This window comes from Hylobates moloch, unplaced genomic scaffold, assembly GCF_009828535.3.
Source record: "Hylobates moloch isolate HMO894 unplaced genomic scaffold, HMol_V3 SCAFFOLD_1, whole genome shotgun sequence".
Lineage (NCBI taxonomy): Eukaryota > Metazoa > Chordata > Mammalia > Primates > Hylobatidae > Hylobates > Hylobates moloch.
The window spans coordinates 179794520-179815397 of record NW_026652276.1 but is presented as its reverse complement, the minus strand read 5'-3'; the positions used below and the strand labels follow the sequence as shown (position 1 = coordinate 179815397).

The window sequence follows — 20878 nt, the reverse complement described above, 5'->3', positions numbered from 1 at the left end:
ATTCCACTGATTTATTTCAAGAGAAATATAGTCCACCACAGATAGTAAGTAAAATGCTGTATTTTGTTATTCTCGTATTACAACATTGTCTAAATTTTTACCTCCTGAAACTTTAAAAATGTATTCTTTACCTGAGAAAGTTTACAAATTAACACACAGAAGTTTTTTTTCTTAAGTTTTCCTTAAAACATTAAACACACACACATTATACAAACATGTTCTGAATGCACCTGTGCCTATACAAGTTCCATATTACCATTAGGACACAATGGCAAGCACTATTCACCTTAAGAATTGGCAAATAAAACTAATCTCCAACAAAATGCCAGCATAATGATTGCCTTCTATGAGGAATGACATAATCATTCTCTTTGCCCTGGATCCCCTAAAATACTCCCTTCTTCTCTTGTAGAAACTCCTTGCTCACTTGCTCCCAGTTCAAGTAAAGGCAAGGCTGTCATTTATTCACCCAGTGAAACAACATAATTATTGTAATTCTCAATTGACTGTGACCTTGCAGGAGCACAGAAACACAGTCAGCCCTAGATGCAGATCTGTGTGACCAAATTAACCACTGAATGTTCCACAGTTACTAGCTTCACTATCCTTTGCTGACTATAATTCAACCAAGCCTGAGATTGAATGACTTCATGAAGTCATTCTCTCAAAGAACATTAATCAAATGATTGTATATTAGAGACAGTATTTTTATAAAAAACTATAAAGAAACATATCAAAAGTTAACGGTAATTTTTCCCTGGGTGGTCAGAAAATATATGTTGCTTTTCCCCCTGCTAGGTACCACGTATGCTCCTTTTTTTTTTTTTTTGGCGTGATCTCAGCTCACTGCAACCTCCGCCTCCTGGGTTCAAGGGATTCTCCTGCCTCAGCCTCCCAAGTAGCTGGGATTACAGGCGCCCGCCACCACGCCCGGCTAATTTTTTGTATTTTTAGTAGAGACAGGGTTTCACTGTGTTAGCCAGGATGGTCTTGATCTCCTGACCTCATGAACCACCCGCCTCAGCCTCCCAAAGTGCTGGGATTACAGGTGTGAGCCACCATGCCTGGCGTCTCCTATTTTTTATAAACCATGTATATTATTTATGTTATTTAAAAACTAAAACAAAATAAATGTTGCTAAAATAGAAGTTAAAATTAAAGTCAATATTATTTTACATTTTCCATCATTTGTTCCTTTTATATTCATTATTACTTGCCAGCAAATATATACCTTTTTCTTATGCAGTAATTTTATACAGATGTTTCTATGATAGATTTTTTATTATTAAATAATCAATCATTAACTCTAGTCAAAGAAATTAATCCTTATAGACCAGACCATACACTTTATTTTTAAGACATTAAGGATTTTTGTTAAATACACAGTGTCATTTTATCTTGACACCTGTTTATAGAGGTACCTGGAAATTTATTACATAACTACAGATGATAACATGTTTCTGAAGAAAACGCAGATGAGATATGGTGTGTTTATAATATGTCTATGTAAAGGGAATCTATGAGGAATGAGACACATGCATATTTTTTTCACATTCAAGTTTAGTCATTCTGGGATTCTGTATACAGTATTTCCCCATAAGATATAAATAATTCAATCCAATTCCTTTAATAACGGTTATGTCTCTTTCATCTTGGGGCTTATGGATGTCAATGTACTTTCGTGAATTACTGGTATTGGTAAAATGAAAGAAGTCAATGACATCTCTTTTATATTTCAAATGCCAACTATACTCATTTCATGTATATATCTATCTGCTTATTATGACTAATATTTATTTAGGGTTTATTACATTCTAGACTGTGAAATAATCATATTGTATATTTTACCTTTTATTTTTACCTCCAGAAAGTTTGATTTTTACCTTTATAGCTGACATTTATTTAACACTTACCGTATGCTACTTAGGTACTTTACACATATTCATTCAGGCTTTTACCATAACTCAGTCCCTTTTAGAAAATTAAACTTTAGAGTTTTTAAAAAAAATAACCTGTTTGAGATCATACAGGTAGTAACTAAAGCAGATTTACAAACATATACGTCTCTAACATTGAATCCTGTACTTTTAGCTGCTTTATAATTTGTCATTGGATGAGAAGTCCACAGTTGTTTTTTTTTGGGGGGGTGGGAGACGGAGTGTCGCTCTGCGGCCCAGGCTGGAGTGCAGTGGTGCGATCTCGGCTCACTGCAACCTCCGCTTCCTGGGTTCAAGCAATTCTCCTGCCTCAGCCTCCCGAGTAGCTGGGACTACAGGCATGTGCCACCACGCCTGGCTAATTTTTTTGTATTTTTAGTAGAGACGGGGTTTCATCGTGTTAGCCAGGATGCATAGTTGTTTTTATAAGTTAATACTGATATAACTTTTTAGTTTTTGTAACATTTATTAATATTCAGAGCTCTTAATCCTTTGATGTCGATTGTTTAATTCTCATAACAACGCTCCAATTTATTAATACTCCATTTTAGTGATGAGGAAATTGAGTCCCAGAGAGGTTAAATAAAGAGTTCTAGTTTTAATAAGTAACTAAACTGGGACTTGAACCACGGCCACTCTCCACTGTGCAGCTTTTCTATAGGATTCTGATTAGCAATGAGCAGATTCCCACACTATCTGTTGCTCAATGTGCTCCCTGCCCCTCCCCACACACAAGACCACAAAAGGAAAAACAATTCAGTTGAGTTAACTATTGAAAATGATTATCTAGGTCCTTTCCATTTCCATTGTGCTGCCTTCGTTTCTGACCTAGACTACTGCAATAGTGTCAATTCCATCCTGCAAATATGTGCTGAAGTCATTCTGTGCAAGGCACTGTATATGGTACTAGCAACAGTGGAATGAATAGACTCAATCAATGCCTGCTTTTAAAGAAAGGAGAGCATAATGTATCAGACTGTGGTAGATACTGCAATAGGACTGTATTTTTAAATGTACCGTAGAAGGAAAGAAAGACATTAAGTAATGCTGATCTAGGGGTAAAGATTTGAGTAGAGGTGACATTTGAGCTGAGTCTTGCAGAATAATTTAGAGATTTTCACAGGCAAAAGCATAAGGAAAGAACATTTCAGCAAAAAAAAAAAAAAAACCAGCATGAACAGAAAACACAGACATGAGAGTGCAATATTTACTTGGGGACTAGTGCCTAGAAAGGTTAGAGGATAACTGTGTGATGAAATCAGAGAGGTAATTACAGTTGGTCTGCCATCCTACTATAGTCTTCAGATAGGCAATACAGAATATTGCAGAGAAGACAGAGTAGATTTAAGTATGCAGATCTCAGAGCCAGATGACCTAGGTTTAAACCTTGGCTTCATCTTTTACTAGCTTTCAGAACTGAAGACAGTTACTTGGCCCCTGGATGCTTCAATCTTTGTATTTCTAAAATGGCAATGGTAATACTTGTTGTGGACAATATATTAATAAAGCAGTAGAAATCATATCTGGAAAATAATAAACACATCCAACTGTCCAATATTAGATTAATTTTATTTGCATTTTAAAATGGACATTGTCTATAAACCCGGTGAAATGGTCAGGGCATCTGTCCTGCATAGAGCTTAGCGCAGGTCCTGACCACAGTAAAAATCCACAAAAAATTTGGAGTATGAATGAAGCCTTAGAGACTTCAGTGGAAATAAATATCATGGATGCTTTCTTTTCATTGTCTAATTCTCTTTCAAAATGATTTCCTGGCACAACCTTAGTGAAATATAAAGCTGCTAACATTATACAGCATATAATAAAATTCTATTTTTATACACATTTATGTCTATATAACAAAATCCTGGAAGAATATACCCTAAATTGTTAAGAGTGATTATGTTACAGTAGTGCAATTTACTTTCTTTAACAGCGATATAGCATTAACTGTGTACTATGCACTGCTCTAAGCTCTCTGCAAATATTAACTCATCAATCCTCTTAACAACCCAGTAAGGTTAAGTGTTACAGATTAGCACATTTCACAGATAAGAAAACCAAGACGCGCAGAAAGTTTAAGTCTCCAAGGTCGAAGAGCTAATAAGAGATGGTTTATTTTCTGTTGCTTTCTATGTACTTTTCTAGGTCTTCAAAGATTGTTGTATTGAAAATATATTACTTTTATAATATAAAAATAGATGTTTAAAAAATATACCCTGGAGCACAGGTGAATAGGCCTTTAAAAATATTGATTCATCGTGATCCGTAATCTGCAATGACACAAAAATACTTCATACTTTCTTCTTCTTGGTCTATACCTCCGTGGTCTAGGGAAATTAATCAAGGTATTTTGAAAAAGAAAATATATTTTTTAGGAGCTTAGGATTGAATGGTCACAGAAATAGGGAAACTGATATTCTACAATTAATAAATCAAGTTTGACACCATGTGCATGTAATGTATATATATCTAAATATATATAATCCTACTTAATTTTTCACCCGTCTCCTATAGTATTTACATAGTACATTCATTAAGCCCTATCTCACGGATATGTTTGACAGCATGTGCTATTGTTTAAGCTCAATTTATTTAGAGTATGAATAAAATATTAACATTTAGAAATAAATGGAGCATGTAGGAATGTGAAGACGTAGGGGCAGAGAGAGAAATGGGAAGTAGGCTATACTCTTTTTAGCCAAGGCAGAAAATTAGCTATATTCCCACCATGAAAATTTATTTTCTTTAAAAACGTTAGTTTATTACAGAATTATGCTATATTACTACCTAAGACCAAATTTTAAATCACATCAAGTTTTCTTCTTATAATTATTATCTTGTTACAATGTCAATTAAAATTTGATACAACCAAAAAATCTGAAGGATTAAGGGATGCTTAACTCTGTTTTATTTTTGCTTTCAGTTATTATAGCAGTATGGATTTTAATTGCTACCACTTTATGTTTTGCTTAGATGATTAACAGAGCTAAAAGCAGAAAGTTTTAGCTTAATGAAAATATAATTCTAAAATATATGCATAATAAATGTGCAACAAACATAATTAATCTAAAAGCATTAATAAACTCATCATCTACTGTGTCCTACCCACAAGCCCTGACAATCAGTTGGAATGAGTTCCCATGCCTGTATGCACTGTGACCTGAAGGGGTGCGTAGATGTTTCCCAGGCTGAACACACAGGAAGATAACTGAAGGAAAAGAGAATCAATTGCATGTAGCACACACCAAAGGCTGGAAGAGAGAGAGGGTACAACTTGTTCGAATTTCAGCATCATTGAAATAAAAGGTTAACAGAAGTTCTAATATGATTACCACAAAATCTATCAAACATTTCTTAAATAACCCAGCTGTGCTTTGTGTGTATCCCTTAGCATTTATCATTTTCTCTCTGGAGGGGTAGCATGTTTTAGTGGCTAAGGGTACAGAATCCAGAGCTGTATGTGACTTAACCAGACAAAGACCATCCCACTTCACAGCAGCACAGCTTAAGTTTCTCACTTTCTTAGTAATACAGCTATTTTATCTTAAAAATACAGGTGGTGACAATAATGTCCACCTTGCAGTATTGTTACGAGGATTAAAATAAAGCACTTAGAACAGGACCTGGCCTGTTCCATTAAATGTTGGGTATTTTTTCTGAATATCAGTGTATATATGTCTCATCATATCTAGTACATTGTAAAGACTTAAATGTAAGGACTCCATCTAATTCACCTCCAGTTTCTTCACAACAACTAAATAATTTGTGCAAATTAAAATAATTCCTATATTTTAAAAATATTAGGTTATTAAATAATAGTTATTCCAAGTTTTAAGAGGTTCTTAAGTATGTGGTTTCATTGAGAAATGTAAGAAGGATAGGTTGTTCTATACAACTTCCAAAGATCTATTTCACATTATTTTTCTACCATAGGCCTTTTTTTCCCCCACAGCCTAAGTAAAGGACACTTCTGTAAGTACTTCACATGTATGAAATGGGATGGATTTGTCAGACATTCTTTTCTTGCATAGACCAAACATGTATTTTTTGATTAGTATTTCCCAGCACTCGACAATGCTGTATGGACAAACAAAACCTGTCCAGCCGAGTCCTAAAAATACCTAGGAAAGAGCACTCCATTAGATATTTCCCTTGTGTATAACAACTGGCCATATAGTAGAATTTAAAATATCAACAAATTACAGCACGACAAAACTATGGGAAAATGTCAGCAAGTATTGAAGATTTTTATCTAATAACTTTTAATTGTCAGAAAGCAAAACAAAAACCCCAGAGGGTTTCTACTTTGACCAAGGAAGCAAGAAACAAAATGACTTGTCTAAGATTCTTCAGAAACTCACTGCAATTTTTGGAAATAGAATGTACAAAGGTACCTAAATTCTGCACATTCTGCCTGTGGCAGTTCATATGAATGAGAAATGCAAATCCTTCTGAACAAAGGACAATGCAATTCAGTATAGCCACGGGATATTATTGTGGCAAAAGGCAAGGCATGATCAGACACACATCAATGGGAAAAAATCTCATCAGAGAATAAAAGAAAATAGTTTAATTCATCCACAATTATTAAAATAATAGCCTCAGGGGACAAAACATCATTATCTGCAACATTATACTTCATTCTACCATTGGTTTCCTGGAACATCATTGTAATGTATTTAAGTGTTTCTTCTACATTTTTCTGGATTTTTCCCCCAAGATTGTGGTCTAACAGATCCCTTGGATAGCAAATATGCCCCTGTAAATTTCTCCTGCCCACTTTTAAATTTTTCTTATTGGATAAATCACTCCAAGAACCCTCTAGTAAGGCCAGAGATCCTACCCTCCAGAGTCTTCCATGGCCCTGCCTTGAGCCAAAAACTTTTGCAACTTTACACCTGGGGCTGTTAGGAGTCAATGAAAATAAACCTTTCATTTCCTCAATCCCATATTTCTACTTTCCACAGGATTAGTATTTTTCCCATGTTTGGTCTTGTCTGATCCATCTCTACTTCCAAGACTCAGGGCATAGTCTTCACTCTTGAAATTAGCATCTCTTGACCCTACCACAAAATAAATGCTTAGACAACATTTTCTAACACTAAGGTGGTCTATTATTTGTTATGACCTGAGACCTGATTGTATGTGTACATATTGACTCATCTGTCCACCCAATTACCATATTTCCAGCTTATTTCTAAATTAGTTAGTATTTCCATGCTCATTTGATTATGGCAGACTTTTCTAACACGATAATAAAGTTGACTAGAGTCAGAACTGTTTCTGTCTTTGCACCAATTATGTCTTTGGCAACTAGCTCTATGCTAGATATATAACAGGTACTGAATCAGTATTTATTGAGCAAATAATGGAAGGAATGAATGAAGAAAGGAAACTCTTTACTGAACTATTTTTGAAAGAGAGGGTGATTTTGATGCTTGGCTCTATTACATTTTCATTATTTGAGGCAAAATGGTGAGATGACATATATGCTCCATTATAAACATTAAATGATGTGTACACATTAAAGATCTGCTCCACGTATTTGTTTTAGAATATTCAAGAATGACAATGTATTACTTTTAGAAAGTCATTTCTAGAAATCAATATAGATTTCTTCCTTTATTATTTTGAATCTCACCTACAGGAATACAATTTGCACAGGTATTGTATACTGAACATATATTGATACTTATATCTGCCTCTATTGCTGTTTCTGTGGCTATTTTTAATTAACAAAGGTACCATTTATCACTGGTGATTTGTATTTATGGAATCTGCTGGCTAACCACTACCTTTTTGCCAAGAATCTTTGTTTGGAAAAGCCCACGGGGTATCTGGGAGCTGCTCCAGACACTTGCATTATCATCGTTTCAGAAGCCTGCTGAGAATTCTGCAGGTTGGATCCACTAGGAACAGAGGTTATTACTGAAATCCATCATGAAATGTACCTGAATGAAATAATGAAAGCAAGGCAAGCAATTTTTACCCAGTTAGGAATTCTGAAGTCACAGAGAGCCCAAGAGTTCCAGTCTCCTCAGTGTTTAGGTTTTTAGCCTGTGTCCAGCAAAAATTTAAAACACCATCATCCTCTGTCTCATTTTTGGCTTCCCTCAAAGTACATGGATTCGAAAACCAAATATTTAAGTTAGTGTTTTTTGTTTTTTTTTTAAACACTTACTGTGGGATCTTTGCCAGCCATTTTGCATTCTTCAACTTTGATTGTAGATGCTGGCCAGAAAACCTGCTCAGAAAGAAAAATAAAGGTTGCATAATCTCACTTGGACATACGACAGCCCAGTGCTCTTCATTTACTTTTTGTTAACAGATTTATTTAAGGTGAACCTATACTAAGACTTTAAAATTCTTTCTTTTTTATCAATTAATTAATAAAGATTTTATTTTAACAATTACAATTACTTTTTATTTCTTCCAACAGCGTTTCCTTTCACAAATGCTTTTCAATAACATATATTCATTTACTAATTGTATATTAAAATAAGATCATTATTAACATAAATGTGAACAATATAATTTTTTACTCCCTTTGACATAGTACACTTTTCCCAACTGCTTATACGACAATAAATTTACACTTACATATCTTTCTCAGTTAGTATTATTTTTGGTAAATCACACAACCAGGCCAGTAGATTTACATAAGATGGGCCCCTGGGTACTTCAATAGCTAAAATAACTTGGATGAAATCCAAGAGATTCCCTCTCGCTGAAATACTGTGCTAGTACTCTTAAGTTGTTGCAGCCTTGGGTCCAGTCTGGCAATAATCATTAATTTTTTTAGTTGTCAGTCCATTGCCTGTATTAACACTTCTGCAAATGCAGTAGTCTCCTTGTTGTAATAAATTTATAATTAATCTACATGTATTTCTTTACTCCAGTGAAGCTCAATTTTATTTCCTTGTGAAATGGAATGATAAATATAGGCCATACTGGATCAAGTAACAGCGTATTTAATAGCTGTTTTCCCTTCAGGCCCTTCACTGGTTACACAGAGATGACAAAGTAGATCTTCCTTTTCTCTGACCATTTCTTTCATGCACTACCCTACACTCCCTTTTTTCTTTATATATTTATACACAGGTAGTATTTTTTCAGTTAGCTCCAGGTTTTGAATTGTTAAAAACTATGGAACTAGACGAGGAGAACTGAACTTAATATCTTTTCAGTCCATGAAATAAGTACTAACTTTCACAGTAACATGGGACCGGTATTTTCTATTGTTCTAATAAAATGCATATTTTTTTTACTTTTTTTTTTTTTTTTTTTAAAAAGAGACACTCAAAAGGTGGACACTGTCCTCGTGAAAATGATAAACTTACACTCAAAGGTTCTTGACTTATGTTGTTAATATTCAGGGAAAGAATGTGATCTTTGCTTCCCACATATATCCGGTCCTGATCTTCATCCATTAATAAAATCCTGTAGTCTAAAGGATGGTGGGAAAGGCTGAAGTATTCAGAGGTCTTGGTTTCTCGAAGTTCTGAAAGAGTGAACAGCACAAGTGTAGATACAGTATCCTGGTTCTATAATTCTATTATTTTAATAAAAACTATTACGCAAATATTCCAAAAAATGTCAAGGTACGTTTCCTTCTACAGTAAGAAATTAATTTTAAAATAGAGTTATGGGCTAGTTCCCTGTAATCTCAGCACTTTGGGAGGCAAAGGTACGATGCTCATCTGAAGCCAGGGGTTCAAGGCCAGCCTGAGCAACATAGTGAGACCTTGTCTCAACAAATATTGTTTTAAAAAATTAACTGGGCATAGTGTGTGCCTTTAGTCCCAGATACTTTTGGAGGCTGAGGTGGGAGGATCTCTTGAGCCTAGGAAATTGAGGTTACAGTGAGCTATGATCGTGCTACTGCACGCCAGCTCTGGCAACAGAACGAGACCCTGCCTCAAAAAAAAAAAAGTTATGTTAATGGGCATTTTAATTTATATTTATGCTGAAGTAAAACATAAATCACTAAGTGCAATGTTAAAGTTTATGGTAATAGTATGTGATTACAAAATCAGTCACGTTTGCAATAATCTCAACTCTGTTTTATTACCGGACATCACCAGCTCAAAACAAGTTAAAATAAATAAACCAAAAAAAAAAAAATACAGTGAGCAGATTGAACAGAAAACAAAACCAATAGCAGTGTGATTGTCTTCTTATCCTCTATTAATGTTTTATTTTTGGACTCTATTTATTCATCATTTTAGGATTGTTATTTCCTACTACAAATATTTGCCTTGCTTCCGAACATAATTCTAATTAGTCCAACTTATTTTTCTATAAATTACTTGAAAGCAGACGTACTTTCAGGAGGCAATGTTATTTTTAGCAGCATAACTATGCATATATCTAAGGAAATATATGAATTTTCAGGTATCCAAATGTTCATATTTTCAGGATCCTCAGAGGTTAGTGACTCACACTCATTTAACTTCTTTCACATTGCCTAAGTGCTTGTATGGCTGGCCTTTGAAGACAATCAATGTATCGTGATATTCATGATACATTCTCTGATCAAAATGCTCCTCTCAAGGAGCATAACTTCAGACTTTTCTATTCAAATGGCTCAGGATTTCTTTGTTCCTTTGATTATAATCTGAAGAATGGCAAACTCTAAGAAAGAGACTGCTTTCTGGGATGACTGCTTCCATGATGAACTGTTTCTAGATTTTTAGGCATTGAATCAAAAACACATTTCTAAAAATTCTGATAGAGCTGTAGTTTGACTTAAACCGAAATCAAAATGATACAAATTCTTATAGGAAGTCATGGACTATATTCCATGTACACTTGGGCCATAGCCCATAAGATACAGAAGTCACAAATTTAACCTATTTTCTGGGCACATTTGTTTAGAATGTCTGCCATAATATCCTGCAAGTAGTTTCAGCCAATAATCTGAAAATGCCCTGGAAGAAGCAGAGTGATAATGAAACCAGGTTCTGTTGCCAAACTTCCTGTGAAACTGAACAAGTTACTTAACCTCTCTGTGCTTTAATTTCCTCATTTGTAAAATGCAACAACAATAGTAACTTCTGCCAAGAGTTCCCATGGAAATCAATTTAATTGACACATATAAACACGTGAAATGAGTGACAAGAGACAGTATTCAATAAATTCTAATTATTGTTATTAAGTTTGGATCACGATTTTTAAGAAAAACATGAATTTAGATAAAATAGATGTATGTTTTCCTACTTTTTAAAATTTAGGGAGCTAAATCCCTAAAATTATTAAGACATAATCTTATAGCCTCAAATTTACTGTTCATACAACAATAGTAAAATACAGGATTTTTTTATGTTGGAAAAAACAATCAAGAGGTTAGAAAAATATTTCAGAAGAATCTTAAAATGTAAGATCATGACAGCATACAAGAACAAAAGACAGGTCATTAATAACAAGGGCCTGGGTGAAAGGTCTTTGGAAACAGGGGGCTTGGGTGCTGAGCATGGTGCAGCCTGATAACCTTCCAGTTACTGAGCCTCCCTAGGAATCACAGACAGAGAGGTGACACGGCTGGCAGGTGGTGCCACAGTCCAAAAACTGAAACAGCTTCCTTCATGAGGAGAGCAAGTAAGGGCAGAGGGAAGTCCTTCAGGAAAAAATCAGCCCATGCCAGACTAGAGGTTAGGGCTAACAGAAAAAAATCCAAGAGCTGAGAACATGGGAGAGAATATAGAATCAAAGCAAGTATCACTCAAAGGTTGGAGAGGACACAGACTGCCTTGATTCTGTCTAAAATCCAGGTGTTTTATAACGCTTACTTTTATCTCAGGGCTATGATTCATGGTTGTGTAAGTCTTCTGTAAAACACCAGGGGTAAGATATTGCTTTGGGCTGCTGGAATACACATTCAACAAATACCTCTTAATAAATAATTGTGGAGTGACATACACAGACTAACGCAGTAAAATATAACTGAGTTCATGGCCTCTGGGGCTCAACCACTGCAGTCTGGATTCTGGCTCTACCATTTCTAGATGTACTTGGCAAGGGCCTTTATCTCTCTGAACTCCAGTGTCCTTATCTGTAAAATCAGGATAATAATATTATCTACATCATTGGGTTGTTGTGAAGTTTAAACTGTTGTCAAGTTTAATATACATAAAGTTTTTAAAAGAGTCCCTGAGCTATACTGATGCTGTTTACATGGGTTACCTACTATTATAACTTGGGGCAAGACGTCAATCTTCAGCAAGCAAAGTCAGAACAATTTCTTATGCAGGGAGGAAAAAAATGACCAGAATGCCTGATTTAGAGTTAATATTAATATATTCAATTTTTTTGCAAGCAGAATCTACTCAAATTAATCAGGAGAACACAATAATAAAATAAGGCATTTTTAAGGAAAGTAATTTGAGTATGCAGGGTAATTTTTAAAGTATATAAGCTGAAAAGACTAAAAGACATTGTTCTAGTAGTTGAGATATTATATTGATGAACACCTGATATGCTCAAATGGAAAAGAAAAATGGATGTGAGAAATGCCTAAAACAAAGAATTTAGAATGATTTTATGTAGGTTTTGGCTAGGGGTAGAGGAAAGATCGGGGTAAATTCCCCTTAACATTGTAAGCTAAGTATAGGAGAAATGAATATGCCCTTACTACTTTTGGGAGATCTGAAAAGGAGATATATTTGGTAGAGAAAGTACCTAGGTATGGACAGATTAAATTACACTCAAATCAAAGCAGAAATGTTCCACAAGAATGTAGAATCAGATAATTAATTTAATTTTGTCATTAGAAATAGCAAATCTTCAAGTAGAGATATTCAGTTATTCTCATGGATGATTATATGGAATTCTGAGAGTAGATACACTCTCTGGGGAACAGTATATCTAAAAAGCAAAGCAAAGCACAGAGATGACTTGGTTGTTAGATACAAAAAGGGAGCCGGAAGGTCATTCAAGATGTATAGTAAACAGTTTGACATTGTGAAGAGAGTACTCAATTGGTGTCACAGTTCTGAGTTGAATTTCAGTTTCATCACTTACTAAGTATATTATTTTGGGAAAACTAGCTCATTTCTGTTTTAATTTCCTCATCTATATGTTGGCAATAATAATACCGAACTCAAAGTATGTTCCACTAGCCCACAGTAGAGGATCAATATATGCTCCTTTCATCAGGAGACACTGTAGATTATCTATCTAATAGATACTATTCTTTTCTTCCACCTTGACAGTGCTGTTCAATGACAACCATACTGGCCCCATTCTTCTAGCCAGTGAGTGTTTTAAATACGGCCATGTGAACAACTTTAGCCAGTGAACTCTGGAGGGAGGCCTTCTGCACGGCTACTGAAAAAGGCTTATTGAGTCTTAAAAACTGGCACACACAAAAGAAGAGGTGATTTCTTTTTCCGCCTCTGGACATTGGTATGTGAGCACATGATGCTTGCAGCAATTGCATCTACCAAGAAAGTCACTTGCTGAGAATGGCAAGCAAAATGTAGAAAAAAATTTGGATCTTTTAAGAAATCATTGAGTCACTGAATTAACCAGAACTCCATTATTACTGGAATATTCTGTTATATTAAATAAAAAGAAATCCTTGCAGTTTTTAGGCATCTTGAATTGAGGTTTTCTTTTTCTGTTGCAGAAATAAACACTAACTGATATATCTTTTGAGGGTCCACAATCCCCCACCACCACTTTCTCACACTTTCTATCATGAAGAAAGTTTAGTTTTGATGTTTTTTCCAAAACATTATTTTTTCTTTTCTCCTTCTTTTTCTAATCTGTACTGAAATAAAACCAAGAAGAGTGTGATCTTGGCTGGGAAAATAGGCTCAACTAAATTTTATTTGCAAGTAACAAGCAAACAATTGCAGTTCTCCTCTTTGCCTGTTTCATTAGAAAATCGTCAATCCAGGCCGGGCACGGTGGCTCACGCCTGTAATCCCAGCACTTTGGGAGGCCGAGGCGGGCAGATCAGGAGGTCGGGAGATCGAGAGACTACACTGACCAACATGGTGAAACCCCGTCTGTACTAAAAATACAAAAATTAGCCGGGCATGGTGGCAGATACATGTAATCCCAGCTACTCAGGAGGCTGAGGCAGGAGAATCACTTGAACCTGGGAGCCGGAGGTTGCAGTGAGCCGAGATCACACCACTGCACTCCAGCCTGGGGTGACAGAGTGAGACTCCATCTAAAAAAAAGAAAAAAGAAAAAAAAAGAAAAGAAAATCGTCAACCTAGCGCATTAATTCAAATACCGCAGGGAGCAATAGCTACATCAACTTAAGACCTTTCTGGTCCAGGGATTTTTATCTAGTTTTCCGAGCCATAAAGCATCTTCAAATTTAATTATCTATAGCTTACTGATAGTTGACAGCTGTTAAGCAGGGAGATTTACTTCAGAAGTGCCCTTGTTGTAATAAAAGCCTAAGCTATTTTGTTAAAATGCTATTTAAATCGCTGTTATATATGACTTGGGGAGAGAAACAACTTTTTTTTTTTAGAACATAGAGATGAGCTCAAAGCAATGAGAATTTTATTTATAAAAAGAATGACCCAAGAATCTATCATTTGGTTTCACATAGATCCAATTTAAGTAAATGAATGATCCAGTGAATTGACCACGGTTATAGAAAGTGACTGATGTAATGATTTGGCTACAGTGAGAGAAAAATATTACAATTACTAGTCCATCATCTAAACAAGGCAAAGAATGGCATTGTCATTCCTTTAACCTCATAATGATGTCATCCTTTTTGAAGCATACGAGGTACAGCTATTTGTGTTGTTTCTCAGGACATGCTCAATTAATGAATAAGGGACTCTGGCTGAGAGTATGTAGTATCAGAAAACGCAGTGGCTCCACAAAGGGCAGCATAGGTCTCCTGGCCCCTGCGAAAATCTCCCAGGAAACAGCATTAAAAAAAAAAAATTATGCATGTTTGTTTCCTGTAATCTACGTTATTGTAGAGCTCCATGATGGAAAATTACTGAAATGTCTTCTACGCCAGTGTTCCCTGGGGTAAAATTTGCTGCACAATATGCTTACCTAAAATTCATGTATCTACATGAACTTTTCTTTATAATAGAAACGACTGTGAAGCTTGAGAATTTAACCAAAGCTGGAAGAAAAATAGGTTTCCCCAAAATCTAAGCCCTGGCAACAGAAGCTTCTGGAGCTACCTAAGTATAGTCAATATATTGTTACAGCAATTATAACATAGTTCAAAATACAGTAATACATTATGTCCGTCAATAACACTCTATTACTATTCATATAAGAACAAACGTTTGTTCTCTGTTAAGCCAGTCAGTGATCTTAATATTTTTGAGTTAACTAAGTCACGAAGAATCTCAATCATGCACTCAAAAATGTGAACTTGATAAAGGAAGGTAGAGAGTTTAGGGTTTTATTTTATGATTTATTTTATAGTTGTCCCTTGGCATCTGTGGAAGACTGGTTCCAGGATACTCTACAGCTAGCAAAATCCAGGATGCTCAAATCTCTGCTTCAAAAGGGCAGAGTATTTGCATATAACCTACCCACATCCTCCCTATACTTTAAATCATCTCCAGATTACATAAAATACCCAATACAATGTTAATGCTATGTAAATAGTTGTTATACTGTATTTGCTTTTAAAATGTGTATTATTTTTATTGTAGTATTGTTATTTTTTTTTTCTGAGTATTTCTGATCCGTGGTTGGCTGAATCCACAGATGTGATACCTACAATTCAGAGTGCCAATTGTATACCTGTCAAACTACACAGTAGGGTAACTTATTCACTCAGAATACTACATTGTCACCAGCCTTTTAGAAAATTCAAAAATAGGTAAAAGATTCCTTGATTGAAAATCAATTCCCAGGAGTCCCTGGATTAGATACATATGCAGTAACTACTCATTAATTTAAAATTCATGATGTGTTATTAATTTGTTCAACATATATTTATTGAGCCCTTATCCCAGCAGGCTAGACACTGCTGAAATAAGAGGATAGAAATAATGACGATACCATGTCCTAATGACTATATCATTGCTTACCTAACATTCTGTTATTCTGTTTGGCTAGTCCATCAAAACATTCTTCTCATCATAAACCTCAGATCTGCCTAACGCAGAATGCACATCTACAGATTTCAAAGTAAATCCTTAGGATGTCTTTTACTTCAGAGATATTGCTACTGACAGGATAATTTCCTCTTTTGAATGTCTTATCTCAGAAGAATTTTAAGTAGAGTGGCCTCAAGTGACCCATCCTCTCCCTGAGCCTTACTGTTTTGAAACTGGGTTAGAAAGTGAACTTCACCTGTTTAGAAAAAAAAATAAAGACAAGAGCAGTGAAACTTCAGAGGACTGAAACTACAGCTACTAATTCCTAATGTGAACAAAGACAACAGAGACCAGAGGGCATGTTGTTAAAACCATATTTGCTCAAAAATAATAGCCCCAAATAGCAGCCACCTGTCGGCTTACCAGTAGCAGCAAGTGTTCTAGGTGCTTTATAAACTTAGTTCACACAATTTCCATTTGAAGTCTTTGCATTCAGTCCTAATATTACTCTAGTCCCATACACAAAGGAATTAAAATTGAGCAAATTTGAGCAATCTACCCAAGATCACACAGTAAAGACTAAAAGAGGCAAGATTTCAGGATTCAAAGCAAGGCCAGTCCTTAATCTGTGAACTCAATCAGATGACCTCTTGCTTTTCTAATCAGACTGACAACTTTGACAGTTATTATTTGGGTTTCTTTCATTTTCTTGCTCTGGACATGGGTCTGCATAGTATCGAATGTAGTATAAGAAATGCCTCAGCTTCCCAAATTCTCTTTGCCAGTCAGGGACGAGTAGATACCATACTCTAAACAACTCAAGAACTATCAACATCTCAGTGATGCTCTTCTTGCTAAAGCATTAAAGGAGGTGTGAGAGGCAGCATGAAAATGGGATCAGACATAGCTTCATCATGGGAACAGACATAGCTTCATGCAGAAGACAGCAGGTTCCCCTTTTCTTTGCTTTTTGACAGGCATGATGGGATAAATGGAAGCAAAACGCCAAACAGATGAAAGAAGGAATGAGGAAACAACTATACGCAGGGAACCCAGCTAAAGAATGACAGCAGTGCTGGGTGTGGTGGCTCACGCCTGTAATCCCAGCACTTTGGGAGGCCGAGACAGGTGGATCACCTGAGGTCAGGAGTTTGAGACAAGCCTGGCCAACATGGTGAAACCCCATCTCTACTAAAAATACAAAAATTAGCCGGGCATGGTGGCAGGTGTCTGTAATCCCAGCTACTCAGGAGGCTGAGGCAGGAGAATCGCTTGAACCCGTGAGGCGGAGATGGCAGAGAGCAGAGATCACGCCACTGCATTCCAACCTGAGCGACAGAGGGAGACTCCGTATCAAAAAAAAAAAAAAAAAAAAAAAAACAGACAGCAGTGAACACAGAATGTATCTCCCAGGCATTGCATCAGAGGGAAGATTTGCAAATGCACAGGTGCCTTGAAACAATCACCCTGGTTTGCCCCAGACAGCCCCAGATTGTGCCCATTTCCCCAGCATAATTATCACTAGTGCCCTCTTTCATTCTCAAAAGATTCATGTTTTGGATGTTAAATTATATGGCTGCTATGCTTTTAAAGCAACCTCTTAATTATCTTGAATGGTTTTCCATTAGTTTTAGTAAAAATTTCAAAATTTTAACCCTTTCCCATTTAGAAGAAAAAGTGGAGCATGCTGTCAGTGCTCATTTAATTTTACATAAACGCGCTGTTTGAGGCTGAAGCAAATCTGACTGATTTTCACTGTGAAATAAAAAACTGTTCTTGCAGTTATTTCTAAACAGAACTAGCATCAGAATCATCTGAATCTTCAGAATCATCTGAATCTTCAGAATCATCTGAATCTTCAGAATCATCTATTTCACAAACGCTGGATTAATCAAATGGATCTTCGGCCAACAACTGTTCAAGATGTTAACATCACACATAGGAATGCTGCGTTTTCTGGGATTTGACATTTTCAGGAATCGAGAATTACCATATTTTGTGAATTGAAATACCACTACTAAAAACAGAATACTATAAATAGAATAAGTCTTTTGTTTCCTAAGTCGATATACTAGAGTGATGCGAAAATAATAATAAAAGTGAGATATTTTGTGGCAAAGTTACCTTGGGGTAAATCCTGCAGCTGCAAGTATTCTCGGGGCAAACGGGAAAGGGTTAACATGGCCCTCCAGGCCTCCTATGATCTAGTTCCAGATTACCTCACCAGAAATCTTAATCATCACTGTTGGCCTATTCTTTGTTCTTGCTCTGCTGGCCTTCTTTTTACATCTTCAAACTTGCCTTGCTCCTTTTTTGCCTCAGGACCTTTGTACATGTTGTTCCTGTTGCTTATAAAATTCTTCCTGCCTTTTAATTCCTACTTATAATGTGACGAATAGTTTTGATGTAATTTAAACAGGGCTGTTCATAAAAGCTTTCTCGATCCTTTAGACAAAGTCAGGTCTCAGGTTCACTGATAAATTTGCTCCTTTCCCTCCTTGGTTTTCTTTTCTCTTGAAGGCTGCCTGGAAGGTCATCTGAAATGGTCTACAATGTCCTGGATTGCGGGGAGGGGAACTACACTATGACTTGCTGAAACCTACCTTGTTTCTGTACAGTTTTCAAGTGGAAATTGAGTCTAAACATGAAAAGAGGTCTTTGTTCATTCACATTCTACCTTTTGTTTGCTATATTGATTTTTATTATTTTTAATCATGGTGAATTAAAAATATGAGCATAAACCAATCAAATGGAAAAAATGCCATCAAATTTCAGAAAATCATGGTTTGTATGAAATATTAATACTTTATCACTATTAAAATGTAGGGTGTGTATGGCTGGGGTAGGTGAAAGGCTTGGCTTTGGATATAGTTGACCAAGGCTAAAGTTTTAGTTTCACCTTTTGCTGGTACAGAGTTTCCCCCAACACCACCCTCCAGAGCACTCCCCTTAGGTCCTGCATCTACAATATAAAAAAAGAATGAGAATATTTTGGAACCAGAATAATCTCTAATGTTCTGTATAGCAACAAAATGTCTATAAAAATAATTCCTTTTTCACTGTTTGCACATATTATCTATTGTTGTGGGATATCTGTAAAGCTAATGTAATCCTTCATATTACTATATATCTTGCAGGAAAAAGGGGTCTATGTAAAAACCAATCTTAGAAATATAGCCACAGTAATACAACTGTGTATTTTCTAGAAAAATGAAGCTAAACCAAAAGCAAGGCTATCTTGTTCCCCTACTATATTAGTCCATTTTCACACTGCTACAAAGATATTACTTGAGACTGGGCAATTCATATACAAAAGAGGTTTAATTGTCTCACAGTTTCACATGGCTGTGGAGGCCTCAGGAAACTTACAATCACAGTGAATGGCAAAGGGAAAGCAAAGCTCCTCTTACATGGTGGCAAGAGAAAGAGAAAGAGTAAGAAAGTGCAACACTTAAAACCATCAGCTTTCCTGAGAACTCCCTCACTGAGAATAGCATGAGCAAAACTGCCCCCATGATCCAATTACCTTGCACCAGGTCTCTCCCTTGACACGTGATGATTCCAACTGAGATGAGATTTCAGTGGAGATACAAAGCCAAACCTTATCACCTAGCAAAAACATATTTCACTTGTGTTGTGTAATCCAGTTAAATAGAGAATTCTAAACTCTGACTTCCCTTTCTCTAAGCTCACTTGGAAGACATGGCCAATCTTTTGTTCCTTGTATGGTAAGTACTGTCTGGATTCTATCTCAGGGTAGGAAGAATACACAATTAGGGAATATCTCAGATGTCTTGAGAGACTGTCAACTGGCAGTAACTTACTTCTAAAAAGTAGAATAAAATCTGAACCTATCACTAATCTATATAAGGACAACACAGATGAGCTATCAGTATCAATGATATTCATACCGCTAGTAAGGCCTCAGTTTCACAGTGTCCACTTGAGATATAAACAAGGCAGATAAACTTGTAGAGGAGGAAACACTTCATCTGACACCTGCTTTCTAGACCTCTTGGCACTTCTGAAAAAGCTTTACTTTAAGGCAAGGTGTTCAAGAACAGTGGTTCCAGGATGGTTAACAAAACAAAAGCAGATACCTAACAACAGACAGAGAAAAAAGTGGGCACAGAAGAGAAATGTGGTATCAGCTGGAGCTCGGTGTAAATAAGTGTACCTCTGCTAAATAAACTATTACACTGTCATCACAAATTTTTTTGTGTAAAAACGTTAAGATACGGAAAACATTTTCTCATGTGCTAAAGTCATAAAAGCAGGCTATATTCAATATGAAAACAAGTGTTAAAGGTCATTCACAAAAAAATAAGACTTGTAGGGATATATTTTAAAACATTTACAGCAAAGTCCTTGGATGATGGGACAGAAATGTAAGGACAGTCAATATTTCAGACCAATGTGTGTGCACTGGGGAAGCATGATGAGCTGACATGGTGTATCATGTCAGCAAAACCCCAGAACACCGAGAATCTAATAGACTCCATTCCCCAAGCACATCCCTTAAGTGACCACACTGGAACCACATATGGAAAGAGTCTTACAGCAACATTTAACCCTTGGCTTTCACAAAATTTATACTATTTGCTGGATTTGTATGCTTTCAATAAAACTCCCTTGACCATATTGTGGGCTTCCAGTGGGTACTTTTAGTCAGCACACTTAATTATAGCAAGAATAGGAGATCCTACGTGCTAAGTGAAGTCTCTTGTCCCTCTCACCCTCATAAAGTTCTTAACACAGCCCACAGCTCTCTATAACACAATGCTTGTGTTTATACATAACACGGCAGGCTATACACAAAATAGAAATAGTCTTTGAGACATATATTTATTCATTCATTCAATAGATGGTAAAAAGGCCAGGTGTGGTAGCTCATGC

At 36.0% G+C, this 20878-nt stretch overlaps 1 protein-coding gene across 1 annotated transcript in view; it reads right to left on the bottom strand.

The window, feature by feature from the left end:
* The window catches only part of SEMA3C (semaphorin 3C), a 183023-nt gene that overhangs the window by 77253 nt on the left and 84892 nt on the right, over positions 1–20878 (bottom strand). Inside the window, exons 3-4 of the mRNA XM_058425291.1 lie at positions 9281–9441; positions 8122–8184 (exon numbers count right to left, since the gene is read on the bottom strand). Coding sequence (XP_058281274.1) covers positions 8122–8184; positions 9281–9441 — 224 coding nt within the window. The remainder of the gene's footprint in view (positions 1–8121; positions 8185–9280; positions 9442–20878) is intronic.